This window comes from Euleptes europaea, chromosome 8, assembly GCF_029931775.1.
Source record: "Euleptes europaea isolate rEulEur1 chromosome 8, rEulEur1.hap1, whole genome shotgun sequence".
Lineage (NCBI taxonomy): Eukaryota > Metazoa > Chordata > Lepidosauria > Squamata > Sphaerodactylidae > Euleptes > Euleptes europaea.
This window is the reverse complement of record NC_079319.1, coordinates 6,478,441-6,492,214: the sequence shown is the minus strand read 5'-3', so window position 1 is coordinate 6,492,214 and position 13,774 is coordinate 6,478,441. Positions and strand designations below refer to the sequence as shown.

At 44.7% G+C, this 13,774-nt stretch overlaps 1 protein-coding gene across 8 annotated transcripts in view; it reads right to left on the bottom strand.

Annotated features, from left to right (window-relative positions):
- The window catches only part of PTK2 (protein tyrosine kinase 2), a 317,569-nt gene that overhangs the window by 75,252 nt on the left and 228,543 nt on the right, over positions 1-13,774 (bottom strand). The window contains exons 15-18 of one of the 8 annotated variants that reach the window (XM_056854175.1): positions 8,694-8,711; positions 5,114-5,170; positions 1,716-1,736; positions 580-677 (exon numbers count right to left, since the gene is read on the bottom strand). In XM_056854175.1, coding sequence (XP_056710153.1) covers positions 580-677; positions 1,716-1,736; positions 5,114-5,170; positions 8,694-8,711 — 194 coding nt within the window. The remainder of the gene's footprint in view (positions 1-579; positions 678-1,715; positions 1,737-5,113; positions 5,171-8,693; positions 8,712-13,774) is intronic. The other 7 variants (XM_056854176.1, XM_056854178.1, XM_056854180.1 and 4 more) reach the window with 7 other exon arrangements.

Sequence of the window (13,774 nt, the reverse complement as noted above, 5' to 3'; positions counted from 1 at the left end):
TGCAAGCAACTTTCCTATGTGAAGAATGTGTGCCTCTGAGTATGTGCAAAACACTTTTGGCTCATCAGCAATAACCTCTCACTGTAAACTTTCTGGCTACAAACCTGCATTTGGCCTACAAAAGATTACCTGTGTGTAAAGGAGCATGAACCATCTTTAGGGGTGAGAATGGGAGGGAAGGGGTCTGATCACAGCAATGATAAAACCCTGGGTTTTTACATAGTATTCTATGAGCAGCTTCCATGGTTACCACACTATCAAGAAATGTCCTAGTCTTGTAAGGTAAGTACTAAATTGGGCTGCAGAAAATAGGATTGTTTTCGTGTCCCTGCTAAAGATAAACAATAGTGCTAGGAGATGCAGTTTTCACCTCCGGGTTGGAGGCTAGAACAGACAAGTTATTTCTGCTTTCTCATTCCCTGGTCTTCTTTATTAAAGGTTTGGGGTTTTTTTAATTCCTCATGCCAACAGAAGCCTTTTCAGCAGACCATCTTTAATTAATGCAGACGGGGGGAAATGTAATTAGAAGGAAAAGCATTAATTTTATGAAAAAAGCATGGCAACATTAAGAATACCTACTGGGGTCACGTAAACTCCTTGATGAACATCTCCAAACTGCCCTTCACCGATGCAGCGTCCCAGTTCAATCCGTTCTCTCTGAATCTCGTAATCCCTGGCTGTTGGAAGGTAATCCGTTTACATCTCAATCTACTGATGAAAAGCTTTCAACTAAAACAATCCATAAGATGCCAAAAAACGTCCAAAAGCAACTCCCAGAAAATGGTCTAGCGCATGAAAACCAGATTAGAGTTTGCGGCACATTATCTACATAAATAGTGTCTTGCCCAGTGGAATCCTCTTAAACGACTGTTTGAATGAAAACCTAAAAAAAGGTGCTGTGAAATTCAGACAGAGTGAATTAGTCCCAATGTGTTTAGTTATATTAATGCAATAAATACAAAACTAAAACATCTTAATTGATTACGGCCTAGAGGACCACATGGAAAGAAATGCAGCCTAATAAGGGTTAGCCTCCGCAAACGGTACGTTTAAGAGTTCTCCACAATATTATATTTTAGGTGTCTTAATCAGCAAGTCAGCCAAGAGTATTTTTAAAGAGGTGTGCAGAAGGTGATGGAAAAGAACCAGATTTTTTACAAAAGGGGAAAAAACCTTAGCCACATAATGCATTCTGTTGACATTGTAAGCAAAACTGACAAAATACTGCATTATTATTTTTTTATTTAGTGGGATGCACCTTTCCTCAAAAAGCTGTGGTTTTCTACTCTAACATTTAATTAATTTCCAATTGAATTGTTTATCTTACTGATTCTATTTCCACCATCCTCAGAAAGCTATCTACTGGGAAACATGATTATTTCTTATTTTCTCTGGTATCGTCTCCAAAAGCATCTCTCCTCAAGTTTACGTCCTATGTCAGAACAGTACACTGGAATGGTTTTTAGTAAGAAACAGAGAGAGAGAGAGAGAAATGATGCCTGACATTACAAAACTGAAGTAAATTATTACACACCCTTTTCATTTAAGTAATGCATTTTCCTCTTTAAAATCCCAAAGCTTTCAAATACATTGGCTTAACTGTACACAATTAAGCCAATTAAGACTTTAGTAATGGAGAGTCAACAGGTTTTTTAAAAAACACCACATCATTCCAAAGTATCAAGCATAGAGATTATTAAAGTTTCTCCTGTTACCTTCATCTATTCCATAGCTTTCTGCAGTGCAATTAAGAGAAAAATCAAACACTTGCTTAGAAATAGCTTCTTAAAATTCAGAATACAGTTGGAAAAAAAATTTCTAATTAAAAAAAAAACCAACACAGTAAGCTCACAGTTGAAGTTAGCGTGAGCTTCCCCCAAGTATGAAATCTGTACTTTCTGCAACCAGCTTCATAACAATTTGCAAGCAGGGCTGGCCTATCCTCTAGGCAAATCGAGACAATAGCCTAGGGTCACAGTTCGGTGGAGGGGCATGAAAAATTAAAGGGCCACAGGCATCATAAGGGGTCCAGGGCAGAGAGGAAGCTAAACCAGCATTCCTCCTATGCATATCTACTCAAAAGTAAGTCCAACTATGTTCAGTGGGGCTAACTTTCAGGTAAGCATGCTTAGGAATGCAGCCCTTGGAATGAGCTGGTTGATGTTTTATTATGTTTGCTTATGAGTGTATGGAGGAGAGCACCAAAGCCATAGTTTGCCTAGGGCACCAAAAACCCTTGGCCTGGCCTTGTTTGCAAGCAAAAAACTTGCATCCCCTGTTCCAAGCCTTTGTCTTTTTGGCACAGCATACTGCAGGATACGTAATGTGCACTTTTCAAGGGCCATCTTTTTAAATACCCTCTTATTGTTTAAATGCAAGAGCATCTCAAATAGCACAATTTGTGAAGTGACATATGAAGGGATGTTTGCTTGCTGTTTGAAGGGAAAGTCGAAGGTCACACTAGGTGTATACGAGCCCTTGGGCTCACTTATATCTTTCGAATCCCAACATGTGGAATCTTTGGCGGGTTTTGTAATTTCACACCCGACAATACCAGTAACTTGGAGGAATGTTTTTTTCCATGAACATAAACCTCACAGTCTAGAAAACCAGGAGTTTTTGCCACTATTAGAAAGACAAAAACTATAGTATGGCTAATTTAAATCAATTTAAGAACTTCAGCGGACTTTTGGAGCCGGCCTTGTTGATGGATAAATAGATCAGCAATGCCGCTAAGAGCATCTTCTTGCAGCGGTATCTTGCTCGCAAGCTGATCACTTATTTGGACTCTGCAGATATAGCCATGCTGATCTACATCACAGTGACCTCCATGTGGGGCTGCCATTGAAGACACCTCAGAAGGGTCAGATTGTACCAAACAAAGTGGTGAGGTTCCTGTCAGGTGTCAGCCATTCAGGACACCTTGTTTCAGTGCTGTGTCAATTGCACTGGTAACCTATTTGTTTCTGGGCCAATTCCAAGTTCTGGTTATTACCTTTAAAACCATTCACAGCCTAGGACAATCATACTTACTGAACAGCACCTCCCGGTATATTCCCATGCGCCAGTTACACCCCTCAGACAACCTTCTCCTGGCAGTACCTTCTCTTAGGGCTGTCAACCAAGCAACAGCTAGGTCACGGGCTTTCCTTGGTTCAGCTGTCTGGAATGGCCTTATCTACAAGGTTCTGCTATAACAAAAATCAAACTAACGAATACTCTATGCTGTTCTGATATCTAGGCAAACTGGCAGCATATTAAGTAAGCAGTACAAAGATCCATTCAGCCAAAAATTACATACATAATATAAAGATACACATACATACTCATAAAGGTAAAGGTCCCCTGTGCAAGCACTGGGTCATTCCTGACCCATGGGGTGACGTCACATCCTGACGTTTACTAGACAGACTGTGTTTACGGGGTGATTTGCCATTGCCTTTCCCAGTCATCTACACTTTACCCCCAGCAAGCTGGATACTCATTTTACCCACCGGCTGGAAGGCTGAGTCAGCCTTGAGCCGGCTACCTGAAACCAACTTCCGTTGGGATCGAACTCAGGCCGTGAGCAGAGCTTTGACTGCAGTACTGTAGTTTACCACTCTGCGCCATGGGGCTCCTTACATACACATAGACAAACACTAAACTAATAACTTTTTCCTTGTACTTTTCAGAATTTCACAACGGTGAGAAAAGAAAGAGGCTTCACAAAGAACAACTTCGTATGGGAGCCTCAGGTGAGTTCAATATACAAAAGCAGCACTGTGAGGTTTGTATAACCTTCTTATTTCTTTTTGCAGGAATGTTATCCAAAAACAAACACATTGGAGACTAGAATTTGTGAAGCCTCTTTCTTTTCTCACCATTGTGAAATTCACTCCAGCTTTATATTATATATGTAATTTTTGGCTGAACAGATCTTTGTACCACTTACTTTATATGCTGCCAGCTTATCTACATGGTTGCTTGGGGCACCTTCCCTGGCTCCATTTAGGAAGGCAGGCAAGAAAGTTCCATGTCAGAGGGTTTTGGGAGGAGCTGAAAGGTCTCAGCGGATTTAGTTACGTGCTTTTAAATTTGTGTTATTTTTGTCTGTTAATGGACGACTACTTTCTGCAACTTGCTGTTGTGCTGTTAGCTGTCTCCAGTCCAAGGGGGAAAAAAGGGCAGGCTATAAATAGTTTAAACAGAAAAATAAGCAAATAAATTTAAGGATTATATTTTGGGCATTAAGCCAGGCTTCACGTGCGAGTTCACATTCATGTACAACTCCACTAGGGGAAGAAATAACAAAAAGAAGCCAACTAACGTTATAATACTGAACAGGTAAAGATTCCCGTGTGACATGTGCTAACGGTTGCTGGATTAAAGCTTTTCAAATGGGGGGAGGAGTGAATGCTCTTTGAAATGCTCCTTAAACATGCATTTATTCACAGTGCGTATAGAGATGATTTTAATGTGGGAGAGCGTTCCAACAGTAGCTCTGCCTTGGCTGCAGTCTAAAACTGCAGTCTGAAATGGCACAACTCCAAACAGCTAACATCATCTAGGGCAGGGGTGTCAAACATAAGGCCCATGGGTCGGATCTGGCCCCTTCAGAACTCGTATCTAGCCCATGAGGCAGCCACCCTCCCCACTCTCAATCTGGGCTGGTGAGGCATGGCCCGACCAAATGACATTTATGTCATATCTAGCCCTCATAACAACTGCGTTTGACACCCTGATCTAGAGTTTCTACTCAAACCTTTTCCTTTTCAGAATTTTTAGAGTCCATAAGGTTGAATTGAAATACATTTCCGGCCAGATGGAAAGTTTGTTCATTTCTATTAGATGTCTGTGGAATGTGTTTCATGAAACAAGCTCAAAAAAACAACAACAAAAACAACAACAACACAGGATTGAAGTCTCCAGAATGTCATCTCACCGAAAGAACTTTCTCTTTTAAGTCCATGTGATTCTTAAATGTAATCACCCTGTGACTCACAAGCCATCTACAACCAACTCGGCGGCCCAATAAGACAACATTGCTAGCGGTTACTAAAAATGCCCTATTATTCTGATGCACAAGTCACCCCTGAGTAGGAAAAGCCCCAGAATGAAGTTGTGTACTTACTAGAAGGCATTGTGTAAGTGTCTTCTTCATCTATAATCTCTGCATAATCATCTGTTTCTGAAAGGAAGGAATCAGTTTAGAAAAGACCAATTTGCAGTTTGGGGGAGATATATAATACATTCCTCATTCCTCCTCCCTCCCCCCAAAAAACCTGTAACCTTTTCACCTCCACATAAATCTACTTAGGGCTATCATGACTAACGCTTCCCCCCACTTGAGTTATTCATAGAAATGAAGATGACCTCACTGCCTACTACATTTCATTACACAGACTTGTTTTTCAGGGTTTAGAAAGATATGCTGAATGCATCTTTTATCAAGTTGTAGACAGTGCCCTTATTTAGATCTGTTAGTCAAAATGTGAATAAGTCCTGTCCTATGATCAATAGAAATTTCCTGTCACAAAACCCACAAATGGATGGGGGGTGGGGGGAGAGAGCTACAATCAAGAAACTCTTCTACGTGCAAACAAGAAAGAACTTTTTAGGTCTTAGAACATGGTGAGAGATAGAGGATGCAGGATCCCCAAGGATTTACCTACACGCAATTTACCTACTGCATGTCACATGGTGGAATGCAGTTTCCTTCAGGTTGCCTACAGAAGACTAAATCCTTGGGTAACATTTGCTCTAGGCAACTCCTATTTATGATTTAAATTGTTTAATTTATGATTTAATTGCCATTGGCACTTAAAATTAGGTGATTATGAGTTAATTCCTGAAATATAACTTTAATGCTAATCATAAACATGGTTAATTTTAAAATAAAAATCCACCTAAGCTATCATACAAAGTATACCCCAGTCTAGAAGAAGAAGAGTTGGTTTTTATATGCCGACTTTCTCTACCACTTAAGAGAGAATCAAACCAGCTTACAATCACCTTCCCTTCCCCTCCTGCAACAGACACCCTGTGAGGTAGGTGGGGCTGAGAGTGACTCGCCCAAGGTCACCCAGCTGGCTTCATGTGGAAGAGTGGGGAAACAAATCCAGTTCACCAAATTAGCCTCCGCAGCTCAGGTGGAGGAGTGGGGAATCAAACCCAGTTCTCCAGATCAGAGTCCACCGCTCCAAACCACCGCTCTTAACCACTACACCATGATGGCTCTAGGTGGTGGAGGAAAGTGCAGTCAAGTTGCAGCCAACTTATGGAGACCCCAATAGGGTTTCCACGGCAAGAGGTGGTTTGCCATTGCCTGCCTCTGTGTAGTAACCTTGGACTTCCTTGATGGTCTCCCATCTAAGTGCTAACTGGGGCTGACCTTCCTTAGCTTCCGAGGTCTGACGAGATGGGCTAGCCTGGGCCACCAAGGAAAGGGCAAGTCTGAGTTGGGAGGGGGATGGGGTGGTGTCTCTTAACTGGAGTTTCCAGCTATGGTGTTGCCTCTGTGCAACTGGGTATGAACTCTCCTCCCCAGGCTCTAACCACCATTGACCACTTCCTGGCCCACATCTTAATGGCCTCTACTGGTGGCTGCCACGTTCACTCGGTATAGGCAGCTGGCACGATGTGGCAATGAGGTGCTCTCCTCAAAAAGGATGGATGCTATTTTCCATTTGCACAGTAAACAGCAATTACACGAGAGTCTTTGAATAATTTTGGTTATAGTTTATTAAGTTTCTCCAGTCTTATGGTCAGTTTCAATGGTGTTTGGGGCTTTCCTACTCTGGGTATTGTGCATGTAGGTAGGGTTGTGGCAACTCTGGGTAGGGAACCCCCTGGAGATATGGAGGTGGAGCCTATGGAGGGCAGAATTTGGGGAGAGGAACGATGTCAGTGGCATATAATGCCATGGAGTCTACCTCGCAAAGCAGCCATTTTCTCCAGGGAGGGGGCTGATCTCTGTTATCTAGAAATCAGTTCTAGTCCCAGGAGATCTCCAAGCCCCTCCTGGAGGTTGGCAACCCTACATGCAGGAATGTACACATGCAAAGAGGGGGGAGGGGAAGGAAGCGTTTTTCGGCAAAAGCAGTCGAGTGGCTGCTTTTCACTGGCCCCTTGAACAAAGATATATTTCTACACAGTAATCCCTCTGTCTTCTTGCACGGTCAGGACCCCCCCTTCCCGCACAGAGAAAGCAAACCCAACACACAGACACCAACACAAAAGAATCAGCAAAAAAGAATGCACGTTAAACATCTGTAGGATGATTTTTTAGAAGTCTGTAGAGTCTATATTTAACACCAAAAACAAAGGGAAGACCAAATGATTAATCCATTCTTCTCTGGCTTCCTTCCTTTTCTCCTTCCAAATAGCAGAGAACTCATTTTGCTCCAGAGAGCTAATAATGACCTCTATTGGGAAAAGCTTCACTTTCCATGATACTACTGTAACTAAGATAAGCAGTTCTAATCCTTTATATGTTGATTTTGAAAAGTACCCCCACACACACACACACACACAGCTCAGGCCTATGAATTACAAAGCTCTTGTAATGGCTCAAGAAGATCGGGAGGGGGGATCTCTACACTGACACAGGAGGCTAGCTTTAAAGATGGCAATCTCGTTCATCTCTTTACCAGTTGGGGGTCACACTGAATCTCTGCACTATACACTGGAAAGAGCCCCTTATTTTGTTTGCATTTTCCAGCTGCAGCCAAGAGGAATGGCTTGTCCTGAAAAGCAAAACAGATTTTCAGCACCAACCCAGAAGCCACCCCCCTCCCACATGCAGCCCACTTTGCCAAAATATCCCAAGCCTGCCAGAGAGGCTTCAGGGACAAACTGAGCTGGCATCAGTACATTTAGCTCCCATCTTTCTTTACAACCTAACACTGTTAACTTTGTTGGCAAGTGCCATCAAGCTGCAGTCGACTTGTTGCAACCCCTATAGGGTTTTCAAGACAAGAAACCTCAGAGGTAGTTTGCCGGTGGCTACCTCTGCGTAGCAACCCTGGACTCCCATCCAAGTACTAACCAAGGCTGACCCTGCTTAGCTTCCAATATCTGGTGAGATGAGGCTAGCCTGAGCCATTACAAGTGGTATTTCCCCACCCTGGTCCAAATAATTGGGGGGGAGAAGGTTGTAGTATTAAGCCCTGAAGGAAATTATTCTAGATGTTAGTAGGGGGCAGCAGAACTAAATGTACTCCTGCCATTTTCGGCAGCAGGCACACTTGCCAGAAAATGGTTGGATCCTGAGAACGACAAGTGAAAATATTCATGGGCATGGATCTTTCCTGTCTTCTCTCTGCAGAAGGCACTGGTTATCCCTGGAGGAGTTGGGAGAGCCTCAAGGTCCCTCATGGGGGAGCCTCAGACCACATGGGGATTAAGGATGAGGAGAAGTTATCCACTTACTCTGAGAGTGGAAGAAGCTCAGCTTCACCCCATTTCCCCTCATAGGAACCAACCCAATGTCTAGTTTCGTTCTCAATTCTAGCCCAAAGGAAAACAGTCATTTTCTTCTGTAACTGGAATATTTTGCAGAGTAGCGAGAAAGACAAACTACAGGCAGGCCTTATGCACAGTTTACTTCGGGCGCACACAAAAATGGGAACTTTAACAGATGAGCACATGGGCTACACATTGCATGTTAATGACACACAGGCTGAAGAAAAATATATATGACCACATATTACCGTCCCCACTAATTTCATCTGTTGATCCGGGTGGCATGCAAAGAGAAAGGGGGAAAAAACAGGAGGAAAAGAAAGGGGATGGGGAGGGACAGAGAGAAAGAGGGAAGGAAATGGGGAAATACAGTATTAAAATCACAGTGTGCCAAACAGAAGAGCAAAAAAAGCATTTTATGTGTCTCACTCTAAAAGGATCTGATCAGGCAGAGAAAATTAAAGGTGTTTGCAGTCTAATCCAACACTCTAAATAGCTCACAGCACATGGCAAGATGCAGGCAAACACCACGGATATACACATGAAGCCTGAAAAAAGGAAACTAAGCCAGTACGTTGTGGCACGCAGCAATTAAACAAGTGCCTTCATTCATGGTTTCTACTACTGGTTGGAGTGGGGGGGGGATGTAAGAGAAAGGATGAATTTAGCTGACATGCAAAGAGCCCTGAAGCTTTGTGCCAAGTGCTCTGTCCTTTGACGTACTCCTTTGACTACTGTTTAATGCTGGTGTGAATTGAACGCCACCGAAAACAAAATCTATCATCATATGAAGCTGAGATTCAGGGGAAAAAACTAAACATGACCCATGCTCCGGGTTTTACCATACAAGATTTACAAGCATAACTCCAAGTAGTTGCATCAAGAGGGGGTTGTGCTCTTAACATTTGTTCATTAGAGATGACAGGATCACCTCTCAAAGCCCTGCCACTCAGGGCTCGGGCATGCATTTGTACCCCCACCCCCACCCTAAAATTACTGCCAAATAGATAGCCACCCTCACCAGCTGCACTTAGAAGCAATTTACTCAAACCAACAGAACCTGTTGAAGGGTACTGCAGTCTCCCCTCTTCATCATAACATGAAGACGACAACTAAGGTAAAGTGTGCCACCGAGTTGCAACTGACTCATGGCGACCCCATGAAGTTCTACCTCATGGGGCTTTCAAGGCAATTGAGAAGCATAGGTGGTTTGTCACTGCCTTCCTCTGCAGAGTCTTCCTTGGTGGTCTCCCATCCAAGTACCAACCCTGCTTCAGCTTCCGAGCTCTGACGAGAGCAGACTAGTCTGAGCTATGACAACCATCCCATAGCAATTGCCACACAAAAAAAGTCATGCCTATACGAGCCCAGAGACCTGCACCCAGTAGCCAACATTGTAGGGATCACTTACTGACATAAGCAATCTCAGTCTGTATTTACAGCTGCTATTATATTACATTCAACAGCATGCTAAATCAGGGGTCCAAGAATGTGTTAGGCCCAAATGAGCCACTGAATGATGGATCTGGAGAGCTTCTCCGCTGCCATTACTCAACAGATTTGCTTCCATGGAACCCCAGTAAAAAGCTGACATCTACAGCAGTTGGAAACATTTCCTTGTGCTTTACTGAAGAAATAAAATGCCTCCGAATTTTCAGTGGGATTATTCTTGGAACTCTGTTTACTATTCTACTCCAGCCTCAGGTGAACAAAACCGCAAGGAGGTTAGTATTGTTCAGCTTTTAGATTAATCAGGCAGCCTAGAGACAACGCAGACCAGTACCCTGAGGAGGCGGCTCGTGTGAGCAGAAGACGAAAGGGAGAAAGCGCCTGGCTCTCTTTATTTTATGTTGACAGTGATTGACTCCTTTGCCAAAGGGCAAGAAGAGGAAAAGGGGGAGGATTAAAAACAGAAACAAATTATTTAGGAGAAAAGGAAGATACAGTACATATGCAACACATAAACATAAGAAAGCGGGTAGTGTTACAACTGATACTTCCGAGTAAATATTTAACAGTAAAAAAACCCTATTTTCTTCAGATACAATTTCAAAAATACATACTTTACTCCAGTTTTGCTTTTTTTCTTTCAAAAGGGATGCAAGAAAGAAGAACTATTAAAATATTAAAAGCTCAACATCTGTCAGCTCTTACAGTACAACACAGAACACGTTTCTTATAACATTTTATCAAATTGGTATTTCCTGGCAAGCCTGGATTTTTCACATGGACCGTAGATCAGCTGGTGACCAGTTGGTTCTGCTGCTACCTGTCTGCTCTTCTTTTAACCTGGTAGGGGGAAAGAACCCCCCCCTTGAGAGCTGGTTTCCCCCACCTTGATGGAGGGGTGCGGGCGCTGCCTCTCTAAGGCCGCCCCTCTAAGGCCCGGTGCCTTAGAGAAGACCTGGAGGGGATCACTTGGTTTTAAAGGGAATTTAAAAAAAACAAAAACTTGCTTTTAAAGCTTTGCTAAGAGCGAAGTCCACAATGTGTCTGCGAGCCAGACAGGGCCAGACTGGGGGATCACTGGGAAAGCTCCCCCCAGCCTAAGGATCCTGCCTTTGCATCACAAGAGTAAAAGAAGGAAAAAACCTCGTGCTAAGACAGAAGATTAGCAAAAAAAAGTGGCTAAATAAAGTTTACTGATAGATCAACTGTATTGGTACAGCAACAATGTAACGCTTTTAACCTTGAAGTGTCTATAATTTCAAATAAGAGAATCACCAAACTGTAAGCTATATACAATCACATGCTGTGAAACTTGTTGCATAGAACCCAGCAATGGTCGGTAGTTGTAAATTACATACAATACTGGCAAATTTCACAAATGTTACAGATGTTATAAACAAAGGAATACAGTTCATAACTGAACATACGGCCCTCTTGTAACCATAAGTAAAATGGTCAGTATAAGAATAAGGCAAGTGGAGTCCCATTTTACTTATGGTTACAAGAGTGTTGTATGTTCAGTTATGAACTGTATTCCTTTGTTTGTGTCAGGCTGCTATCTCGGTTTCGTTATTGCCTCTGTCTCTGCGTTGTATTGTCTGCCCCCCAAGGTCGCATACCTAGGCCTGGGAACCCAGCTCCTGAGAAACTGTATTCAGCCTGTACGTGTAATCTCCCGCCTTCCCTGCCTTATAATATCTCCCAGCTAGTGAGCCTCTCATAGCTGTCATTTTATTCGTTTGCACTGTATGCCTAATTGACCAGTAAAAGCCATCTGTTTGGACTCTATATGACTTTGTGGTGATTTCTGGTTCTGTGGGCCAAGGGCTGACATTATGACAGCTATCACCTTCTCTTCACCATTCTACTAGCCAGGCTGGAGCCCAGGGGGGTTCGCCTGCCACTTGGATGGGAGCTGTGCAGCTCTCCAGGTGATCTACACCCTGGAGCCCTTCTCTGAGGATCCTACTCTGTTACAAGACTTAATCGCTGAACTTTTCCGGACGACCCGAGAGGTTTGCCGCTTGAGGGGACTGGTACAGGAACAGTGGCAATCTCTTAAAGGACGTCTCTGGATGTTAACGTCGGAGGATACTGATGCTCGTCTAGATCTTCAGGACTTGGATCAATTACTGGACGATGCCCGATTGGCGACTGAGGATTTACAAATATTAACTGGACTTTTGGATAATCTTATTTCTCGAGAAACTCTTTCTACCATGGCGGGAGCCCCACCGGAGGGTTTTTCCCTGATCCCGGATGCAGCCAGCTGTCAGGCTGAGGCCAAGCGAGTCGCTATTAGCACCGCTCTTCTCCTTGTGGAATGTACAAAGGACACCCCGGTAGCCACCTTGGCTCAAGTTTTGACCTCGACCTTCGGAGCCGAGGCACCCGCACTGGCGGTTCGAGTACAACCTCTGCTGGGCGGGGAACCCGACCCCATACTCTCACTCCTGGAGACAGAACTTTTGCCGCGCATTACGGCAGAGGCTGCCCTGAGACTTGAGAACGCCAAAGTTCTTGCGGATCAGCAAGCCGCCGAAGCGGCTAAGGTCGCAAGAGAGAGAGAGGCTGCGGAAGCAGCCAGGGCGGCGGCAGCAAGGATTAGGAATCAGGCGAACGTGGACACGCGCCCTAAGGGCAATGTACTAGGGCTATCAGGTCTGTCCTTTTCCCCGGCGTTTGTCCCGTCGCGCGCGACCCAACGCGCACGCCGTTTGGCTGACCGACGTCGAGACTCAGAAGAGTCTGAAGACGAGGATTTATATGGGGATAGCTCTCAATGGGCCACAAGCTTCCGGACCAGTAAGCCTCATCTTACTGGTGGCCCAAGTGAGGAGGCTCATCTCTTAAGAGCCCAGAATCGGGAGCTCTCCGACCGTGTTGATCAACTCCAGGAAGTAATGGAACGTATGCTTCAGGAGAACAGGCAATTACAACAAACCCTGATAGCTCTGAGACAGCCCGTTCCGATACCGGGTCAGGGGGTACCCGTACAGCCACCCGCTAATGTGCCTGCTCCACCCTTGCCTCCTGGAGCTCCTGTTGCTCCTCCGCCCGGACCACCCGTGCAACCACCCGCTAATGTGCCTGCTCCACCCTTGCCTCCTGGAGCTCCTGTTGTCCCTCCGCCCGGACCACCCATGCAACCGGGTCAACCTGCGCCCGGCCCTTGGAAGCAACTCAAATTGAGGACTACGTATGACGGATCTCTCGAGACTTTGCCTTGTTTCTTGCATCAAGTGGACAGTTATATGCGAGAACAGGGACAACTTTTCCCCACGGAAGACAGCCGGGTGCGTTACGTAGCTTCCCTTCTGACAGGTAAAGCGGCTGACTGGATGGTCCTCCAGTTTGACACCCGCTCTCGTGCTATTCGTTCCCTCAACAACTTCATGACTGCCCTGAGAAGGAGGTTTGAGGACCCCTTCCTGGGGGAAAGAGCCAAAACGGAACTCTTACAATTAAAACAAGGCTCTGCTACAGTTCGAGAATTTGCCGATGAATTTCAACGACTGGCAAGTAAAATTGTAGGTTGGCCCGAGACCACCCTGATCCATCATTTCAGGGAAGCCTTGCATCCTGACATTTTGAACTGGTCTTACATGCGAGGCGATCCCGATACCCTCGAAGACTGGATCCTATTAGCCGAGGAAGTGGAAAGCCGCCGACGCTTCATTTCTCTCGTCCGTCAAAAGCACAAGGAAAAAGGCACCCAAAAGCCTCAACCCAAGGCACCACTGCTCGTCCCACGAAATCCCCCACGTCCGCCCCAGGAACGTGAAGCCCGATTTCAGAGGGGTGCCTGTCTTACTTGCGGAGAAATGGGCCACTTTGCAGCCGTTTGCCCACGCCGCCAGGAAATATTTCGTCCCAGCAC